Raw genomic sequence first — 19467 nt, forward strand, 5'->3', positions numbered from 1 at the left:
TTGACACCTCTGTCCTACAGGGTGAGGACACTTGTTTTTATGGGATGCTTCAACCAGCACTAGAGGTTCTGATGGCCAAAACCTTAGCAATGACAAATCGTCTATCGCCAATAACTACTGGGTTGCCTCAGCTTATTGTGGGAGCAATCACAACTCGATTTGCTGCAACAATTGATTCCAAGGCTGCACTGCTGGCTTCCGTCTCACTGCCCAAGTTTAAGCTGCGCTGGGTAAAAGAGGAAACCAGAAGAGACCACGTCACTTTCCTCCTAACAACAGAGGAGCCTGCAGCCCTGATGCCCGATGCCGCTCAGCCTGCTGCTGAGGAGGACTTTTTCTCCTTTGATGAACAGGCCAGTGTCTCGGCTGATGCACCAATGTCGGCTGAAACAGAGGTAACATCTTACTTGAATTCTGCCCCTGTGATGGAAAGCCTCCATCTGTTTCAAAGAATAAAAAAATCACACTTCATTATAATGCACCAACACCATCCAGCGCACCAGTAGAAAGACTTTTCAGTCTCGGGAGTCTTGTGCTCACCCCAAAATGCAACCGTCTTGATGATGGACGCTTTCAGCGTCTTGTCCTGGTGCGCTTCAACAGATATTTCAGTCAAGTAGTGGTGGTTGTGGAATAGGTTAGCTCCCCATTATAGAACCTTAAGCAGTCTATACAGGTCAATTTTACAGGCCGGGAGTCATTGACAGACTTCATGCACGGCGTGGTGAGCCAGCCAGCCAGCCGGCAACACAAGTTTCATGTACCTTGATGAAAAATGCAAAAAAAAAATTGCATTTTATGTTGTTATGGAACCTAATAATATAGTAATCATTAACCTGACCCCTTAAGTAGCCTACAGTAAAATAATTACAGCAGTAGTGATTTTACAGCATGTAGTGATTTTAATGCAAACAGGTCATTGATACAATAAAATTGAAAACTGAACGACACTGACTGTGTATACTGGGGGTGGGCAATTATTTTTCCCAAGGGGCCACATGAGAAACCGTAAATATCTTGGAGGGCCGTGGCAATAGGCTGCATTGGTATATTTTATTTTGTGCTGGTGTTTTTAGTAAAGGGATGATCAAGAAAGCAATTAGTCATACTTAAAGCTTGAAATGCTTTACAATGAACACATTCTCTGATAAAGTGCAGTTAATTAAATCTTAAATGAAATCTGTACCAATGAACTTATAAAATATAAACAAATTTATACACCGACAAAAAGTTTGACGTGAATTTTTGAAAGATTGGTGGAAATATGAGGTGACTTCTTGTTTCACCACTTGTGAGGGAGCTGTACTCACTCCCTCACTTGTCAGGTCAGCCCTTTCTTTTTGCATATTTACTTTTATTTAGTATGTCTTTATTTGGTTGATATTTGTTGGCTAGATATGGAGATGTTTGGTGCATTGACTTGGTTGCTGTATTTTCTCCAGGGTTTGTTGTATTGGTGTTGGTGTTTTTTTTTTGACCATTTTCTCTTTTGGAGGTGTTCCGGTCGAGGTGCTGTTCAGGAAGTGCACTTGAACGCCACACAGACACCAGGTGCCTTCAATACAGACCGGACCATCTAGGATTAAGAGGGGGAGAAACTGGGGTTGCTCTCTTTTGTATTTTCTTTGTTAAGTCCAATATTAATTTAAGATTAAAATATTTGTTTTGAAGTTAATGTATTTTAAAAGGGTTTAATTTAAAAACTAGTTTACAATTGTAGTTTCTAGGTTGGTTGTTTTCATTTTTACCTTTGTTCTTTTTTTAAAATGGTTTAGTCTACACTTAAGAGGGGGGTTTAAGTTAGCCGGGGTTTTTCTTGGGGGGGTGGGCCTGGAACTGGATGGCTTCTGCTGCCAGGTTATATTTTTTTGTATTTGTTTGTTAATAAAGTGTTCAGAGCTCTGAGTTCGGTGGCTTGGTCATCATTTTGGAACACTTTATGCTTCTTCTGAAGGCTCCTCTCATTCTGGGTGGGGGGGGTGAAAATATCAATCCCCAACATTTGGTGTCAGAAGTGGGATGAGACGCTGCAGTTCTGGAGAAGTGGAGTGAACCATAATGGGGCCTAAGCCAAGAATCCTGCGATCTGTTGACCCTCATCAAGAGGAAAGGCAAGAGTGTGGAGCTGTGGGAGGACAATCTCCATTGGAGGAGCACCAGGAAGGCCCACCAGTTACTGGAGATGGGGAAGCTCTCACTTCCATGCTTCAGCAGTGCCTCCAGTTCCAGAAGGATCTCACAACCAGGTGGGAAAAAGATTCCTTGAGGCAGGAGCAGAGATGGCGCCAAATGCAAATACAGATGAATAATCTCAGAGATGAAATAGAGGGACGCCCAGAACAAGCAGGTCTCCTAGCTCAGCCACCACCAGTGCCTGGAGATGTGAGGGAGGCACCTATTCCTCAGCCACCTGCCCATAGAGAAAATGCAGAACGGTTTTGGTCTCAGTCAGCTATTCCACGACTGGAGGAAGGAGATGACATAGAACAGTATCTCGCCACATTTGAGAGGTTGGCAGCAGCCTACCAATGGCCAGAGCAAGACTGGGCTGTGAGGCTGGTTCCGTACCTGACTGGAAAGGCTCGAAGTGCCTACGTGGCCATGGCAGCAGAGGACACCTTTGAGTACCAGAAGGTAAAAGAAGCAATTCTGGCTAAATTTGAAATTAATGAAGATGTTTATCAGCAGAGATTTAGAGATCCAGACATACAGCCAGGGGAAACTCCCCGTGAACTATACACTCGCCTGTCTGGACTCTATCAGAAGTGGGTGCAGCCTCAAGCCAAGAGTAAGGCACAAATTGCAGAAGTTTTTATTCTTGAGCAGTTTTACAGATGTCTTTCTCCTGAGATCAGAGTTTGGGTGCGGGAGCATGCACCAGCGTCTGCACGGACAGCAGCCCAGCTGGTTGAGACCTTCCTCAGTGCCAGAGGTGGTCCAAAGAACTACCGCTATGAAGCAATGCCGCGGAATCCAGCACCACAAGGCAAGTTTGTTGGCTCTGGTAGAGGTGGTGGTTCTGCAGTCCCTAGAGAAGTGGGTAGATCTTTAAATCAGCTAGAAAATAAAAGTTCTAATCCTGCTAAAGCTACACCTACCTGTTATTATTGTGGCCAGGAAGGACATATTAAACCCGAGTGTCCAGTTAGGAAAGCCAAACAGGTTTATTTTTGCACAGTACCCAGGCCAGAGGCTAGGCTGAGTCAGTCTGAGGGGAAGCGGCAGTTAGCTCCAGTGAAAGTAAATGGGAAACCAGCAATAGCATTGCTAGATACTGGAAGTGTTCAAACTCTGATTCATCCATCTGTCCTTCGGGAGGGTTACCAACTTGAGGGGCAAGGCCTGTCTATTACTTGTGTCCATGGGGACAAACATGGGTATCCAACCACAGAGGTTTATCTGGAGGTTGAGGGCCAGACTTACCTAGTGTTAGCAGGGGTGGTTAATCATTTGGCCTATCCGGTCATTTTGGGCCACGATATCCCTACCCTTTTGGATTTAGTCCAGTCACACAAACCAGTTAATGTGGTTACAAGGGCACAAAGGTTGCAGTTATCACAGCCGGCAGGAGAAGTGTCAGTGCAGGAGGAAGCAGTAGCCGGGGTACAGCAGGGAGAACACGGTCAAGCACCAGTTCAGGCAGATACTAATCCTTTGATGGATATGCCTTATGCTAATGCAGAAGTTCCCACTAGTAATGCTGAGAGGGTGAGGAAATCTAGACGGCAGAGAAGGCAGAATAAAATGCAAGGCACAGCAGACATAGTAGCAGGTTCATTGTTGGATATAGAGCAGGCAGATGCACCAAGTTCAGGAGGTACATTTCAGCAGCTACAGCAGCAGGACAGCTCTCTTCAGGACATGTTTAAGCAGTCAGTGACTTTACAGGGGCAGGACTTGGAGGTTCTAGAGGGAGTCAATTATGTTCTAAAGGGTGGGTTGCTGTACCACAGAGCTGGGGATTCTAGCTTGTTGCAGCTTGTAGTGCCACGGGATTTAAGGAAGAAAGTCTTGGAGCTAGGACATAGCATACCCTGGGCGGGGCACCTGGGCTCTAAAAAAACATTTGATCGAGTTGCTAGTCGGTTTTATTGGCCATGTTTGCAAAGGGAAGTGCAGAATTACTGTCAGTCATGCCCAGAATGTCAGCTGTCAGGAGATAAAGGGGTCTCAAAATTTCCATTACAGCCGTTACCCATTATTGATGTCCCTTTTAGCCGTATTGCCATGGATCTTGTGGGTCCTTTAGAAAGAACACAGGCAGGACACAAATACATCCTAGTGGTCTGTGATTATGCAACAAGGTACCCCGAGGTATTCCCACTAAGGGATACCTCAGCTAGACAGATAGCTTATGCTCTCCTACAGCTAGTTTCAAGAATGGGTATACCTTCAGAAATTTTGACAGATCGGGGCACAAACTTTTTGTCCAACACCCTTAGGCAGGTGTACAATTTGCTAGGGATTAAAAGCATTAGGACCACTCCCTACCATCCGCAAACTGATGGCCTGGTTGAGAGGTTCAACCGCACTTTAAAGACCATGCTGAAGAAGTTTGTTTCTGCAAATGGCAAAGACTGGGACAAATGGCTACCTTACCTGATGTTTGCTTACCGTGAAGTCCCACAGGCAGCTACAGGATTCTCTCCTTTTGAGCTGGTGTTTGGTCGGCAGGTCCGCGGTCCATTGGATGTCCTCAGAGAGAACTGGGAAGGCTCACAAGGGAAGCCAGAGAGTGTCCTGTCTTTTGTATTACAGATGAAGGAGAAAATGCAGCAGACGGTTAAGCTGGTCCGGAGAAATCTTGAAAAGGCACAGCGTAACCAACAAGCCTGGTATGATCAATCAGCCAAAGAAAGATCTTTTGATCCTGGTCAAAAAGTTCTCCTCCTTCTTCCTACTACAGAGAACAAGCTGTTGGGTAAATGGCAAGGTCCATATACCGTTACCAAAAAGATGGGGGCCACTACTTACGAGATCGAGATGCCAGAGAGAAGAAACCCCAAGCAAACATTCCACATTAATTTGTTAAAGGCTTGGAAATCCCGGGAAACTTCGGCAGAGCCACAGATGTTTGTGCGAGCAGTGGAAGAAGAGGATGATGCTGTTGGTGAGTTTCTCCCAGAGGTGCAATCTAGTGTCTGTCTGGATCTCTCTCATTTGTCTGTAGAACTGCAGGGGGAGCTTCTTGCCATCATTCCCCCTGAACTTTTTGAAGAAAAACCAGGGAGCACAGATCTGGTCAGACATGACATTAAGTTGAAAGATTTCACACCAGCGCGGCAGCGAATGTACAGAATCCCCGAAAGACTGGTTCCAGTGCTGATGGAGGAGGTTCAGGTGATGATTGACCTAGGAGTCATTGAACCCTCAACAAGTGAATGGAGCAGTCCTGTGGTTCTGGTGGTCAAAAAGGACGGTAGTATTCGATTCTGCATCGACTTACGTAAGGTGAATGCCCAGTCGCTGTTTGATGCATATCCTATGCCCAGACTTGAAGATCTCATCGAGAAGGTGGGCAAGGCACAATACATCAGCACTCTGGATTTGTGCAAAGGTTACTGGCAGGTGCCCCTCACCGAAGCTGCCAAACCTCTGACAGCATTCAGAACACCCCAGGGCCTCTGGCAGTTCACCAAAATGCCTTTTGGATTGCAGGGTGCACCAGCAACTTTTCAGAGGCTGATGGACAAAGTCTTGGCAGGAACAGCATCCTTTGCTGCTGCCTACCTTGATGATATCGTGATCTACAGCAACTCATGGTCAGAACATCTGGTGCATCTGCAGGAGGTTTTGCAAAGGATAAAGAAGGCTGGTCTAACCATCAACCCCAAAAAGTGCTCTTTAGCCAAAAATGAAACCAGTTACCTCGGCTACATTCTTGGAGGTGGTGTTATTCGGCCACAAAAGCACAAGCTGGAGGCTATCGAAGCCCGAGAGCGGCCAACAACGAAAACCCAGCTTAAGTCTTTCCTGGGCTTAGTGGGCTGGTACAGGAGGTTTATCCCAGACTTTTCCACTCGAGCTGCCCCCTTAACTGACCTCACACGCAAGTCCCAAGGAAAATTTGTTTGGGGTGAGGAGCAGGAGAAAGCATTCCTGGATCTGAAGGGTGCCCTTTGCAGCGAACCGGTGCTTCAGAGTCCAGACTTCGACCTGCCATTCACAGTGCAAACGGATGCCTCAGGACGGGGAATTGGAGCGGTCCTACTGCAAGGGCAGGGGGAGGAACGGAAGCCAGTGGCCTACATAAGCAGGAAGTTGTTTCCCAGAGAGATGCGCTATTCTGCTGTGGAGATGGAATGTCTTGCAGTCAAATGGGCTGTGGACTGTTTCAAGTATTATCTGCTGGGAAGAGAGTTCAGCCTTGAAACTGACCACAGAGCTCTAAAGTGGTTGGAATCCATGAAAGACACCAACTCTCGCATCACCCGATGGTTCCTGTCACTGCAGCCTTATCGTTTCCAGATCCACTACAGGCCAGGGAAGCAGAATGCAGTAGCAGACTACCTGTCTCGCTGATGGCGAGCCTTTCAGAGGGGGGTAGAAATGTGAGGGAGCTGTACTCACTCCCTCACTTGTCAGGTCAGCCCTTTCTTTTTGCATATTTACTTTTATTTAGTATGTCTTTATTTGGTTGATATTTGTTGGCTAGATATGGAGATGTTTGGTGCATTGACTTGGTTGCTGTATTTTCTCCAGGGTTTGTTGTATTGGTGTTGGTGTTTTTTTTTTGACCATTTTCTCTTTTGGAGGTGTTCCGGTCGAGGTGCTGTTCAGGAAGTGCACTTGAACGCCACACAGACACCAGGTGCCTTCAATACAGACCGGACCATCTAGGATTAAGAGGGGGAGAAACTGGGGTTGCTCTTTTTTGTATTTTCTTTGTTAAGTCCAATATTAATTTAAGATTAAAATATTTGTTTTGAAGTTAATGTATTTTAAAAGGGTTTAATTTAAAAACTAGTTTACAATTGTAGTTTCTAGGTTGGTTGTTTTCATTTTTACCTTTGTTCTTTTTTTAAAATGGTTTAGTCTACACTTAAGAGGGGGGTTTAAGTTAGCCGGGGTTTTTTTTCTTGGGGGGGTGGGCCTGGAACTGGATGGCTTCTGCTGCCAGGTTATATTTTTTTGTATTTGTTTGTTAATAAAGTGTTCAGAGCTCTGAGTTCGGTGGCTTGGTCATCATTTTGGAACACTTTATGCTTCTTCTGAAGGCTCCTCTCATTCTGGGTGGGGGGGGTGAAAATATCAATCCCCAACATTTGGTGTCAGAAGTGGGATGAGACGCTGCAGTTCTGGAGAAGTGGAGTGAACCATAATGGGGCCTAAGCCAAGAATCCTGCGATCTGTTGACCCTCATCAAGAGGAAAGGCAAGAGTGTGGAGCTGTGGGAGGACAATCTCCATTGGAGGAGCACCAGGAAGGCCCACCAGTTACTGGAGATGGGGAAGCTCTCACTTCCATGCTTCAGCAGTGCCTCCAGTTCCAGAAGGATCTCACAACCAGGTGGGAAAAAGATTCCTTGAGGCAGGAGCAGAGATGGCGCCAAATGCAAATACAGATGAATAATCTCAGAGATGAAATAGAGGGACGCCCAGAACAAGCAGGTCTCCTAGCTCAGCCACCACCAGTGCCTGGAGATGTGAGGGAGGCACCTATTCCTCAGCCACCTGCCCATAGAGAAAATGCAGAACGGTTTTGGTCTCAGTCAGCTATTCCACGACTGGAGGAAGGAGATGACATAGAACAGTATCTCGCCACATTTGAGAGGTTGGCAGCAGCCTACCAATGGCCAGAGCAAGACTGGGCTGTGAGGCTGGTTCCGTACCTGACTGGAAAGGCTCGAAGTGCCTACGTGGCCATGGCAGCGGAGGACACCTTTGAGTACCAGAAGGTAAAAGAAGCAATTCTGGCTAAATTTGAAATTAATGAAGATGTTTATCAGCAGAGATTTAGAGATCCAGACATACAGCCAGGGGAAACTCCCCGTGAACTATACACTCGCCTGTCTGGACTCTATCAGAAGTGGGTGCAGCCTCAAGCCAAGAGTAAGGCACAAATTGCAGAAGTTTTTATTCTTGAGCAGTTTTACAGATGTCTTTCTCCTGAGATCAGAGTTTGGGTGCGGGAGCATGCACCAGCGTCTGCACGGACAGCAGCCCAGCTGGTTGAGACCTTCCTCAGTGCCAGAGGTGGTCCAAAGAACTACCGCTATGAAGCAATGCCGCGGAATCCAGCACCACAAGGCAAGTTTGTTGGCTCTGGTAGAGGTGGTGGTTCTGCAGTCCCTAGAGAAGTGGGTAGATCTTTAAATCAGCTAGAAAATAAAAGTTCTAATCCTGCTAAAGCTACACCTACCTGTTATTATTGTGGCCAGGAAGGACATATTAAACCCGAGTGTCCAGTTAGGAAAGCCAAACAGGTTTATTTTTGCACAGTACCCAGGCCAGAGGCTAGGCTGAGTCAGTCTGAGGGGAAGCGGCAGTTAGCTCCAGTGAAAGTAAATGGGAAACCAGCAATAGCATTGCTAGATACTGGAAGTGTTCAAACTCTGATTCATCCATCTGTCCTTCGGGAGGGTTACCAACTTGAGGGGCAAGGCCTGTCTATTACTTGTGTCCATGGGGACAAACATGGGTATCCAACCACAGAGGTTTATCTGGAGGTTGAGGGCCAGACTTACCTAGTGTTAGCAGGGGTGGTTAATCATTTGGCCTATCCGGTCATTTTGGGCCACGATATCCCTACCCTTTTGGATTTAGTCCAGTCACACAAACCAGTTAATGTGGTTACAAGGGCACAAAGGTTGCAGTTATCACAGCCGGCAGGAGAAGTGTCAGTGCAGGAGGAAGCAGTAGCCGGGGTACAGCAGGGAGAACACGGTCAAGCACCAGTTCAGGCAGATACTAATCCTTTGATGGATATGCCTTATGCTAATGCAGAAGTTCCCACTAGTAATGCTGAGAGGGTGAGGAAATCTAGACGGCAGAGAAGGCAGAATAAAATGCAAGGCACAGCAGACATAGTAGCAGGTTCATTGTTGGATATAGAGCAGGCAGATGCACCAAGTTCAGGAGGTACATTTCAGCAGCTACAGCAGCAGGACAGCTCTCTTCAGGACATGTTTAAGCAGTCAGTGACTTTACAGGGGCAGGACTTGGAGGTTCTAGAGGGAGTCAATTATGTTCTAAAGGGTGGGTTGCTGTACCACAGAGCTGGGGATTCTAGCTTGTTGCAGCTTGTAGTGCCACGGGATTTAAGGAAGAAAGTCTTGGAGCTAGGACATAGCATACCCTGGGCGGGGCACCTGGGCTCTAAAAAAACATTTGATCGAGTTGCTAGTCGGTTTTATTGGCCATGTTTGCAAAGGGAAGTGCAGAATTACTGTCAGTCATGCCCAGAATGTCAGCTGTCAGGAGATAAAGGGGTCTCAAAATTTCCATTACAGCCGTTACCCATTATTGATGTCCCTTTTAGCCGTATTGCCATGGATCTTGTGGGTCCTTTAGAAAGAACACAGGCAGGACACAAATACATCCTAGTGGTCTGTGATTATGCAACAAGGTACCCCGAGGTATTCCCACTAAGGGATACCTCAGCTAGACAGATAGCTTATGCTCTCCTACAGCTAGTTTCAAGAATGGGTATACCTTCAGAAATTTTGACAGATCGGGGCACAAACTTTTTGTCCAACACCCTTAGGCAGGTGTACAATTTGCTAGGGATTAAAAGCATTAGGACCACTCCCTACCATCCGCAAACTGATGGCCTGGTTGAGAGGTTCAACCGCACTTTAAAGACCATGCTGAAGAAGTTTGTTTCTGCAAATGGCAAAGACTGGGACAAATGGCTACCTTACCTGATGTTTGCTTACCGTGAAGTCCCACAGGCAGCTACAGGATTCTCTCCTTTTGAGCTGGTGTTTGGTCGGCAGGTCCGCGGTCCATTGGATGTCCTCAGAGAGAACTGGGAAGGCTCACAAGGGAAGCCAGAGAGTGTCCTGTCTTTTGTATTACAGATGAAGGAGAAAATGCAGCAGACGGTTAAGCTGGTCCGGAGAAATCTTGAAAAGGCACAGCGTAACCAACAAGCCTGGTATGATCAATCAGCCAAAGAAAGATCTTTTGATCCTGGTCAAAAAGTTCTCCTCCTTCTTCCTACTACAGAGAACAAGCTGTTGGGTAAATGGCAAGGTCCATATACCGTTACCAAAAAGATGGGGGCCACTACTTACGAGATCGAGATGCCAGAGAGAAGAAACCCCAAGCAAACATTCCACATTAATTTGTTAAAGGCTTGGAAATCCCGGGAAACTTCGGCAGAGCCACAGATGTTTGTGCGAGCAGTGGAAGAAGAGGATGATGCTGTTGGTGAGTTTCTCCCAGAGGTGCAATCTAGTGTCTGTCTGGATCTCTCTCATTTGTCTGTAGAACTGCAGGGGGAGCTTCTTGCCATCATTCCCCCTGAACTTTTTGAAGAAAAACCAGGGAGCACAGATCTGGTCAGACATGACATTAAGTTGAAAGATTTCACACCAGCGCGGCAGCGAATGTACAGAATCCCCGAAAGACTGGTTCCAGTGCTGATGGAGGAGGTTCAGGTGATGATTGACCTAGGAGTCATTGAACCCTCAACAAGTGAATGGAGCAGTCCTGTGGTTCTGGTGGTCAAAAAGGACGGTAGTATTCGATTCTGCATCGACTTACGTAAGGTGAATGCCCAGTCGCTGTTTGATGCATATCCTATGCCCAGACTTGAAGATCTCATCGAGAAGGTGGGCAAGGCACAATACATCAGCACTCTGGATTTGTGCAAAGGTTACTGGCAGGTGCCCCTCACCGAAGCTGCCAAACCTCTGACAGCATTCAGAACACCCCAGGGCCTCTGGCAGTTCACCAAAATGCCTTTTGGATTGCAGGGTGCACCAGCAACTTTTCAGAGGCTGATGGACAAAGTCTTGGCAGGAACAGCATCCTTTGCTGCTGCCTACCTTGATGATATCGTGATCTACAGCAACTCATGGTCAGAACATCTGGTGCATCTGCAGGAGGTTTTGCAAAGGATAAAGAAGGCTGGTCTAACCATCAACCCCAAAAAGTGCTCTTTAGCCAAAAATGAAACCAGTTACCTCGGCTACATTCTTGGAGGTGGTGTTATTCGGCCACAAAAGCACAAGCTGGAGGCTATCGAAGCCCGAGAGCGGCCAACAACGAAAACCCAGCTTAAGTCTTTCCTGGGCTTAGTGGGCTGGTACAGGAGGTTTATCCCAGACTTTTCCACTCGAGCTGCCCCCTTAACTGACCTCACACGCAAGTCCCAAGGAAAATTTGTTTGGGGTGAGGAGCAGGAGAAAGCATTCCTGGATCTGAAGGGTGCCCTTTGCAGCGAACCGGTGCTTCAGAGTCCAGACTTCGACCTGCCATTCACAGTGCAAACGGATGCCTCAGGACGGGGAATTGGAGCGGTCCTACTGCAAGGGCAGGGGGAGGAACGGAAGCCAGTGGCCTACATAAGCAGGAAGTTGTTTCCCAGAGAGATGCGCTATTCTGCTGTGGAGATGGAATGTCTTGCAGTCAAATGGGCTGTGGACTGTTTCAAGTATTATCTGCTGGGAAGAGAGTTCAGCCTTGAAACTGACCACAGAGCTCTAAAGTGGTTGGAATCCATGAAAGACACCAACTCTCGCATCACCCGATGGTTCCTGTCACTGCAGCCTTATCGTTTCCAGATCCACTACAGGCCAGGGAAGCAGAATGCAGTAGCAGACTACCTGTCTCGCTGATGGCGAGCCTTTCAGAGGGGGGTAGAAATGTGAGGGAGCTGTACTCACTCCCTCACTTGTCAGGTCAGCCCTTTCTTTTTGCATATTTACTTTTATTTAGTATGTCTTTATTTGGTTGATATTTGTTGGCTAGATATGGAGATGTTTGGTGCATTGACTTGGTTGCTGTATTTTCTCCAGGGTTTGTTGTATTGGTGTTGGTGTTTTTTTTTTGACCATTTTCTCTTTTGGAGGTGTTCCGGTCGAGGTGCTGTTCAGGAAGTGCACTTGAACGCCACACAGACACCAGGTGCCTTCAATACAGACCGGACCATCTAGGATTAAGAGGGGGAGAAACTGGGGTTGCTCTTTTTTGTATTTTCTTTGTTAAGTCCAATATTAATTTAAGATTAAAATATTTGTTTTGAAGTTAATGTATTTTAAAAGGGTTTAATTTAAAAACTAGTTTACAATTGTAGTTTCTAGGTTGGTTGTTTTCATTTTTACCTTTGTTCTTTTTTTAAAATGGTTTAGTCTACACTTAAGAGGGGGGTTTAAGTTAGCCGGGGTTTTTTTTCTTGGGGGGGTGGGCCTGGAACTGGATGGCTTCTGCTGCCAGGTTATATTTTTTTGTATTTGTTTGTTAATAAAGTGTTCAGAGCTCTGAGTTCGGTGGCTTGGTCATCATTTTGGAACACTTTATGCTTCTTCTGAAGGCTCCTCTCATTCTGGGTGGGGGGGGTGAAAATATCAATCCCCAACATTTGGTGTCAGAAGTGGGATGAGACGCTGCAGTTCTGGAGAAGTGGAGTGAACCATAATGGGGCCTAAGCCAAGAATCCTGCGATCTGTTGACCCTCATCAAGAGGAAAGGCAAGAGTGTGGAGCTGTGGGAGGACAATCTCCATTGGAGGAGCACCAGGAAGGCCCACCAGTTACTGGAGATGGGGAAGCTCTCACTTCCATGCTTCAGCAGTGCCTCCAGTTCCAGAAGGATCTCACAACCAGGTGGGAAAAAGATTCCTTGAGGCAGGAGCAGAGATGGCGCCAAATGCAAATACAGATGAATAATCTCAGAGATGAAATAGAGGGACGCCCAGAACAAGCAGGTCTCCTAGCTCAGCCACCACCAGTGCCTGGAGATGTGAGGGAGGCACCTATTCCTCAGCCACCTGCCCATAGAGAAAATGCAGAACGGTTTTGGTCTCAGTCAGCTATTCCACGACTGGAGGAAGGAGATGACATAGAACAGTATCTCGCCACATTTGAGAGGTTGGCAGCAGCCTACCAATGGCCAGAGCAAGACTGGGCTGTGAGGCTGGTTCCGTACCTGACTGGAAAGGCTCGAAGTGCCTACGTGGCCATGGCAGCGGAGGACACCTTTGAGTACCAGAAGGTAAAAGAAGCAATTCTGGCTAAATTTGAAATTAATGAAGATGTTTATCAGCAGAGATTTAGAGATCCAGACATACAGCCAGGGGAAACTCCCCGTGAACTATACACTCGCCTGTCTGGACTCTATCAGAAGTGGGTGCAGCCTCAAGCCAAGAGTAAGGCACAAATTGCAGAAGTTTTTATTCTTGAGCAGTTTTACAGATGTCTTTCTCCTGAGATCAGAGTTTGGGTGCGGGAGCATGCACCAGCGTCTGCACGGACAGCAGCCCAGCTGGTTGAGACCTTCCTCAGTGCCAGAGGTGGTCCAAAGAACTACCGCTATGAAGCAATGCCGCGGAATCCAGCACCACAAGGCAAGTTTGTTGGCTCTGGTAGAGGTGGTGGTTCTGCAGTCCCTAGAGAAGTGGGTAGATCTTTAAATCAGCTAGAAAATAAAAGTTCTAATCCTGCTAAAGCTACACCTACCTGTTATTATTGTGGCCAGGAAGGACATATTAAACCCGAGTGTCCAGTTAGGAAAGCCAAACAGGTTTATTTTTGCACAGTACCCAGGCCAGAGGCTAGGCTGAGTCAGTCTGAGGGGAAGCGGCAGTTAGCTCCAGTGAAAGTAAATGGGAAACCAGCAATAGCATTGCTAGATACTGGAAGTGTTCAAACTCTGATTCATCCATCTGTCCTTCGGGAGGGTTACCAACTTGAGGGGCAAGGCCTGTCTATTACTTGTGTCCATGGGGACAAACATGGGTATCCAACCACAGAGGTTTATCTGGAGGTTGAGGGCCAGACTTACCTAGTGTTAGCAGGGGTGGTTAATCATTTGGCCTATCCGGTCATTTTGGGCCACGATATCCCTACCCTTTTGGATTTAGTCCAGTCACACAAACCAGTTAATGTGGTTACAAGGGCACAAAGGTTGCAGTTATCACAGCCGGCAGGAGAAGTGTCAGTGCAGGAGGAAGCAGTAGCCGGGGTACAGCAGGGAGAACACGGTCAAGCACCAGTTCAGGCAGATACTAATCCTTTGATGGATATGCCTTATGCTAATGCAGAAGTTCCCACTAGTAATGCTGAGAGGGTGAGGAAATCTAGACGGCAGAGAAGGCAGAATAAAATGCAAGGCACAGCAGACATAGTAGCAGGTTCATTGTTGGATATAGAGCAGGCAGATGCACCAAGTTCAGGAGGTACATTTCAGCAGCTACAGCAGCAGGACAGCTCTCTTCAGGACATGTTTAAGCAGTCAGTGACTTTACAGGGGCAGGACTTGGAGGTTCTAGAGGGAGTCAATTATGTTCTAAAGGGTGGGTTGCTGTACCACAGAGCTGGGGATTCTAGCTTGTTGCAGCTTGTAGTGCCACGGGATTTAAGGAAGAAAGTCTTGGAGCTAGGACATAGCATACCCTGGGCGGGGCACCTGGGCTCTAAAAAAACATTTGATCGAGTTGCTAGTCGGTTTTATTGGCCATGTTTGCAAAGGGAAGTGCAGAATTACTGTCAGTCATGCCCAGAATGTCAGCTGTCAGGAGATAAAGGGGTCTCAAAATTTCCATTACAGCCGTTACCCATTATTGATGTCCCTTTTAGCCGTATTGCCATGGATCTTGTGGGTCCTTTAGAAAGAACACAGGCAGGACACAAATACATCCTAGTGGTCTGTGATTATGCAACAAGGTACCCCGAGGTATTCCCACTAAGGGATACCTCAGCTAGACAGATAGCTTATGCTCTCCTACAGCTAGTTTCAAGAATGGGTATACCTTCAGAAATTTTGACAGATCGGGGCACAAACTTTTTGTCCAACACCCTTAGGCAGGTGTACAATTTGCTAGGGATTAAAAGCATTAGGACCACTCCCTACCATCCGCAAACTGATGGCCTGGTTGAGAGGTTCAACCGCACTTTAAAGACCATGCTGAAGAAGTTTGTTTCTGCAAATGGCAAAGACTGGGACAAATGGCTACCTTACCTGATGTTTGCTTACCGTGAAGTCCCACAGGCAGCTACAGGATTCTCTCCTTTTGAGCTGGTGTTTGGTCGGCAGGTCCGCGGTCCATTGGATGTCCTCAGAGAGAACTGGGAAGGCTCACAAGGGAAGCCAGAGAGTGTCCTGTCTTTTGTATTACAGATGAAGGAGAAAATGCAGCAGACGGTTAAGCTGGTCCGGAGAAATCTTGAAAAGGCACAGCGTAACCAACAAGCCTGGTATGATCAATCAGCCAAAGAAAGATCTTTTGATCCTGGTCAAAAAGTTCTCCTCCTTCTTCCTACTACAGAGAACAAGCTGTTGGGTAAATGGCAAGGTCCATATACCGTTACCAAAAAGATGGGGGCCACTACTTACGAGATCGAGATGCCAGAGAGAAGAAACCCCAAGCAAACATTCCACATTAATTTGTTAAAGGCTTGGAAATCCCGGGAAACTTCGGCAGAGCCACAGATGTTTGTGCGAGCAGTGGAAGAAGAGGATGATGCTGTTGGTGAGTTTCTCCCAGAGGTGCAATCTAGTGTCTGTCTGGATCTCTCTCATTTGTCTGTAGAACTGCAGGGGGAGCTTCTTGCCATCATTCCCCCTGAACTTTTTGAAGAAAAACCAGGGAGCACAGATCTGGTCAGACATGACATTAAGTTGAAAGATTTCACACCAGCGCGGCAGCGAATGTACAGAATCCCCGAAAGACTGGTTCCAGTGCTGATGGAGGAGGTTCAGGTGATGATTGACCTAGGAGTCATTGAACCCTCAACAAGTGAATGGAGCAGTCCTGTGGTTCTGGTGGTCAAAAAGGACGGTAGTATTCGATTCTGCATCGACTTACGTAAGGTGAATGCCCAGTCGCTGTTTGATGCATATCCTATGCCCAGACTTGAAGATCTCATCGAGAAGGTGGGCAAGGCACAATACATCAGCACTCTGGATTTGTGCAAAGGTTACTGGCAGGTGCCCCTCACCGAAGCTGCCAAACCTCTGACAGCATTCAGAACACCCCAGGGCCTCTGGCAGTTCACCAAAATGCCTTTTGGATTGCAGGGTGCACCAGCAACTTTTCAGAGGCTGATGGACAAAGTCTTGGCAGGAACAGCATCCTTTGCTGCTGCCTACCTTGATGATATCGTGATCTACAGCAACTCATGGTCAGAACATCTGGTGCATCTGCAGGAGGTTTTGCAAAGGATAAAGAAGGCTGGTCTAACCATCAACCCCAAAAAGTGCTCTTTAGCCAAAAATGAAACCAGTTACCTCGGCTACATTCTTGGAGGTGGTGTTATTCGGCCACAAAAGCACAAGCTGGAGGCTATCGAAGCCCGAGAGCGGCCAACAACGAAAACCCAGCTTAAGTCTTTCCTGGGCTTAGTGGGCTGGTACAGGAGGTTTATCCCAGACTTTTCCACTCGAGCTGCCCCCTTAACTGACCTCACACGCAAGTCCCAAGGAAAATTTGTTTGGGGTGAGGAGCAGGAGAAAGCATTCCTGGATCTGAAGGGTGCCCTTTGCAGCGAACCGGTGCTTCAGAGTCCAGACTTCGACCTGCCATTCACAGTGCAAACGGATGCCTCAGGACGGGGAATTGGAGCGGTCCTACTGCAAGGGCAGGGGGAGGAACGGAAGCCAGTGGCCTACATAAGCAGGAAGTTGTTTCCCAGAGAGATGCGCTATTCTGCTGTGGAGATGGAATGTCTTGCAGTCAAATGGGCTGTGGACTGTTTCAAGTATTATCTGCTGGGAAGAGAGTTCAGCCTTGAAACTGACCACAGAGCTCTAAAGTGGTTGGAATCCATGAAAGACACCAACTCTCGCATCACCCGATGGTTCCTGTCACTGCAGCCTTATCGTTTCCAGATCCACTACAGGCCAGGGAAGCAGAATGCAGTAGCAGACTACCTGTCTCGCTGATGGCGAGCCTTTCAGAGGGGGGTAGAAATGTGAGGGAGCTGTACTCACTCCCTCACTTGTCAGGTCAGCCCTTTCTTTTTGCATATTTACTTTTATTTAGTATGTCTTTATTTGGTTGATATTTGTTGGCTAGATATGGAGATGTTTGGTGCATTGACTTGGTTGCTGTATTTTCTCCAGGGTTTGTTGTATTGGTGTTGGTGTTTTTTTTTTGACCATTTTCTCTTTTGGAGGTGTTCCGGTCGAGGTGCTGTTCAGGAAGTGCACTTGAACGCCACACAGACACCAGGTGCCTTCAATACAGACCGGACCATCTAGGATTAAGAGGGGGAGAAACTGGGGTTGCTCTCTTTTGTATTTTCTTTGTTAAGTCCAATATTAATTTAAGATTAAAATATTTGTTTTGAAGTTAATGTATTTTAAAAGGGTTTAATTTAAAAACTAGTTTACAATTGTAGTTTCTAGGTTGGTTGTTTTCATTTTTACCTTTGTTCTTTTTTTAAAATGGTTTAGTCTACACTTAAGAGGGGGGTTTAAGTTAGCCGGGGTTTTTCTTGGGGGGGTGGGCCTGGAACTGGATGGCTTCTGCTGCCAGGTTATATTTTTTTGTATTTGTTTGTTAATAAAGTGTTCAGAGCTCTGAGTTCGGTGGCTTGGTCATCATTTTGGAACACTTTATGCTTCTTCTGAAGGCTCCTCTCATTCTGGGTGGGGGGGGTGAAAATATCAATCCCCAACACCACTTTGTCATTGAATCCACTGGGCTGACAAGAAAAATTGGCAATTTCTGTCAATAAGACAACCCACAGTATCTGCAGACATCAGAGTTCAGGTTTAAAACTCAAACACATCAAGTGATATGAGCCAAAAAGAGACTTTTGCTAATTGCAGCGCCCCCTAGTAGCCGAATGACACCCAATTTGGGATGTCCCCTCGGGATGGAGTCTCTAAAGGTCCTTCCAAATTTAGTTTTGATACGTCACACCGTTCCCGAGATATGAGCTTGTATCCCGTTTGCCGCCTTCGCCGCCGATTTTGATTGGCTGTAGCGGCCGAGCGGATTTGAAGCAGAAGACGCCTGATAGTAACGTTTATCCGCATTGGTCAGAAGACGGTCTGTGCTGATTTTGGTGAGAATCTGACAAAATTTACGACCGCTGAAAATTTTGTTTCGCTTTCAACAAAATCCAATATGGCGGACAATTCAATAGGGCGAAATTAACATCATAGGTATCGTTGATCTCGGCATGATCCAAGGAGTCCAACAGTATGAGGAAAAAGAAAAATAAAGGGGGAAAAAAGTCTATCTCAACGGCCAACAGCGTTGTGGTCCGCTGGGGGGCTGGGTCGGGCGGCTATTGTTGTGATAGGCCATACCTGTGTTCACGTATCACTGCCTATGCTGATAGCCAATCACATTTCGTCCATGTGGGTAAGTCCCACCCATTTAGTCAGGCTGTTGCAGCTGTCACTTGTAAATCAGCTGGAGGAAAACTATACGCAGACAAATAGACCTGTCAAATAATGTTATGTAACATACTTAATATAACTCTTATGAGTGTTCAACAGCTCATTATTTATTTAATTAAAAACATCATATTATATTAAATTACTCCAATTATATATATATACTGTCATTAATGTTGTTGCAAGCCATAAATGTTTCCTACTTTATGTGGTGGAATAATATATTTTTCAGTTTGACACAGTTTTTTTTAAAAATATCTTCCCTTTAAATTGTAAAACTTCAACATTATGTTTTAACTTCAGTGCCGGTTTGATGATAGGCTCCCGCTAGCAACGCGGCGAATTAGCCGGCGGCTAACCCCACTAGCCTCCGCGTTAGCTCACGGCTAACTGCCGCGGCTAATTCGTGGTTAACTCCCGCGGGTCCGCGGTTAAATCCCGGTTAGCTCGCGGTTAACTCCCGGTTAGCTCGCGGTTAACTCGAGGCTAGCTCGCGGTTAGCTCGAGGCTAGCTCGCGGTTAGCTCGAGGCTAACTCCGCGGTTGAGTCCGCGGCGGTTAGCTAGCGGCTAGCTTGCTCCGTTAGCTCCGCTAGCTTGCTAACATACATGAGCTATGCTGGAAGGCTAGTCGTCGGCTAAATCACCGGGCGGCTAGTAGTTAGCGTCTGTTAGCAGTTGAGCTATTCACTGACCTAATAAGGTGAAGGAAACGGGTCAGGGATGTTGTGTCAGGAGTTTCAGCAAAGCAGCCAGATATAATTTGTGTTTAAAATAAAGGAAAAGGTCAAACATGACTGAGAAGTTGTCATTCAGTCAATGAGAGGAGCTATAGCTAGGAGGCCCAGCAGCTGTGTGAAAGCACCAACTGAGGAGGGAGGGAGATAGGGAGGGAGGGGGGTTCATGGGGTGTTCTGCCTCCCTACTGTAGTGAATGTAATGCTGTAAGAGTCC

The 19467-nt window shown here is 46.8% G+C and overlaps 3 protein-coding genes across 3 annotated transcripts; all 3 read left to right on the top strand.

Annotated features, from left to right (window-relative positions):
* The first annotated feature begins 2043 nt into the window (after positions 1–2043).
* On the top strand, positions 2044–6853 carry LOC311501264 (uncharacterized protein). Its single transcript, XM_084562983.1, has 2 exons — positions 2044–2510; positions 3193–6853. Exon 2 carries the CDS (start codon positions 3658–3660, stop codon positions 6520–6522), a length of 2865 nt encoding a protein of 954 aa, XP_084419109.1. The 5' UTR covers positions 2044–2510; positions 3193–3657; the 3' UTR covers positions 6523–6853.
* A 453-nt stretch (positions 6854–7306) lies between these two features.
* LOC311501689 (uncharacterized protein) lies at positions 7307–12116 on the top strand. The gene is made up of 2 exons (XM_084563650.1): positions 7307–7773; positions 8456–12116. Exon 2 carries the CDS (start codon positions 8921–8923, stop codon positions 11783–11785), a length of 2865 nt encoding a protein of 954 aa, XP_084419776.1. The 5' UTR covers positions 7307–7773; positions 8456–8920; the 3' UTR covers positions 11786–12116.
* A 453-nt stretch (positions 12117–12569) lies between these two features.
* On the top strand, positions 12570–17570 carry LOC311501886 (uncharacterized protein). The gene is made up of 2 exons (XM_084563934.1): positions 12570–13036; positions 13719–17570. The coding sequence occupies exon 2, from the start codon at positions 14184–14186 to the stop codon at positions 17046–17048; it is 2865 nt and encodes a 954-aa protein (XP_084420060.1). The 5' UTR covers positions 12570–13036; positions 13719–14183; the 3' UTR covers positions 17049–17570.
* The last annotated feature ends 1897 nt before the right edge of the window (positions 17571–19467 follow it).

The sequence above is a fragment of the Chelon labrosus genome (assembly GCF_963514085.1).
Source record: "Chelon labrosus genome assembly, chromosome: 16".
In the NCBI taxonomy this organism is placed as follows: Eukaryota; Metazoa; Chordata; class Actinopteri; order Mugiliformes; family Mugilidae; genus Chelon; species Chelon labrosus.

What these genes read in the sequence shown, in the direction of transcription:
- LOC311501264 (XM_084562983.1), top strand. Translation starts at nt 3,658, where the DNA reads ATGGATATGCCTTATGCTAATGCAGAAGTTCCCACTAGTAATGCTGAG.
- LOC311501689 (XM_084563650.1), top strand. Translation starts at nt 8,921, where the DNA reads ATGGATATGCCTTATGCTAATGCAGAAGTTCCCACTAGTAATGCTGAG.
- LOC311501886 (XM_084563934.1), top strand. Translation starts at nt 14,184, where the DNA reads ATGGATATGCCTTATGCTAATGCAGAAGTTCCCACTAGTAATGCTGAG.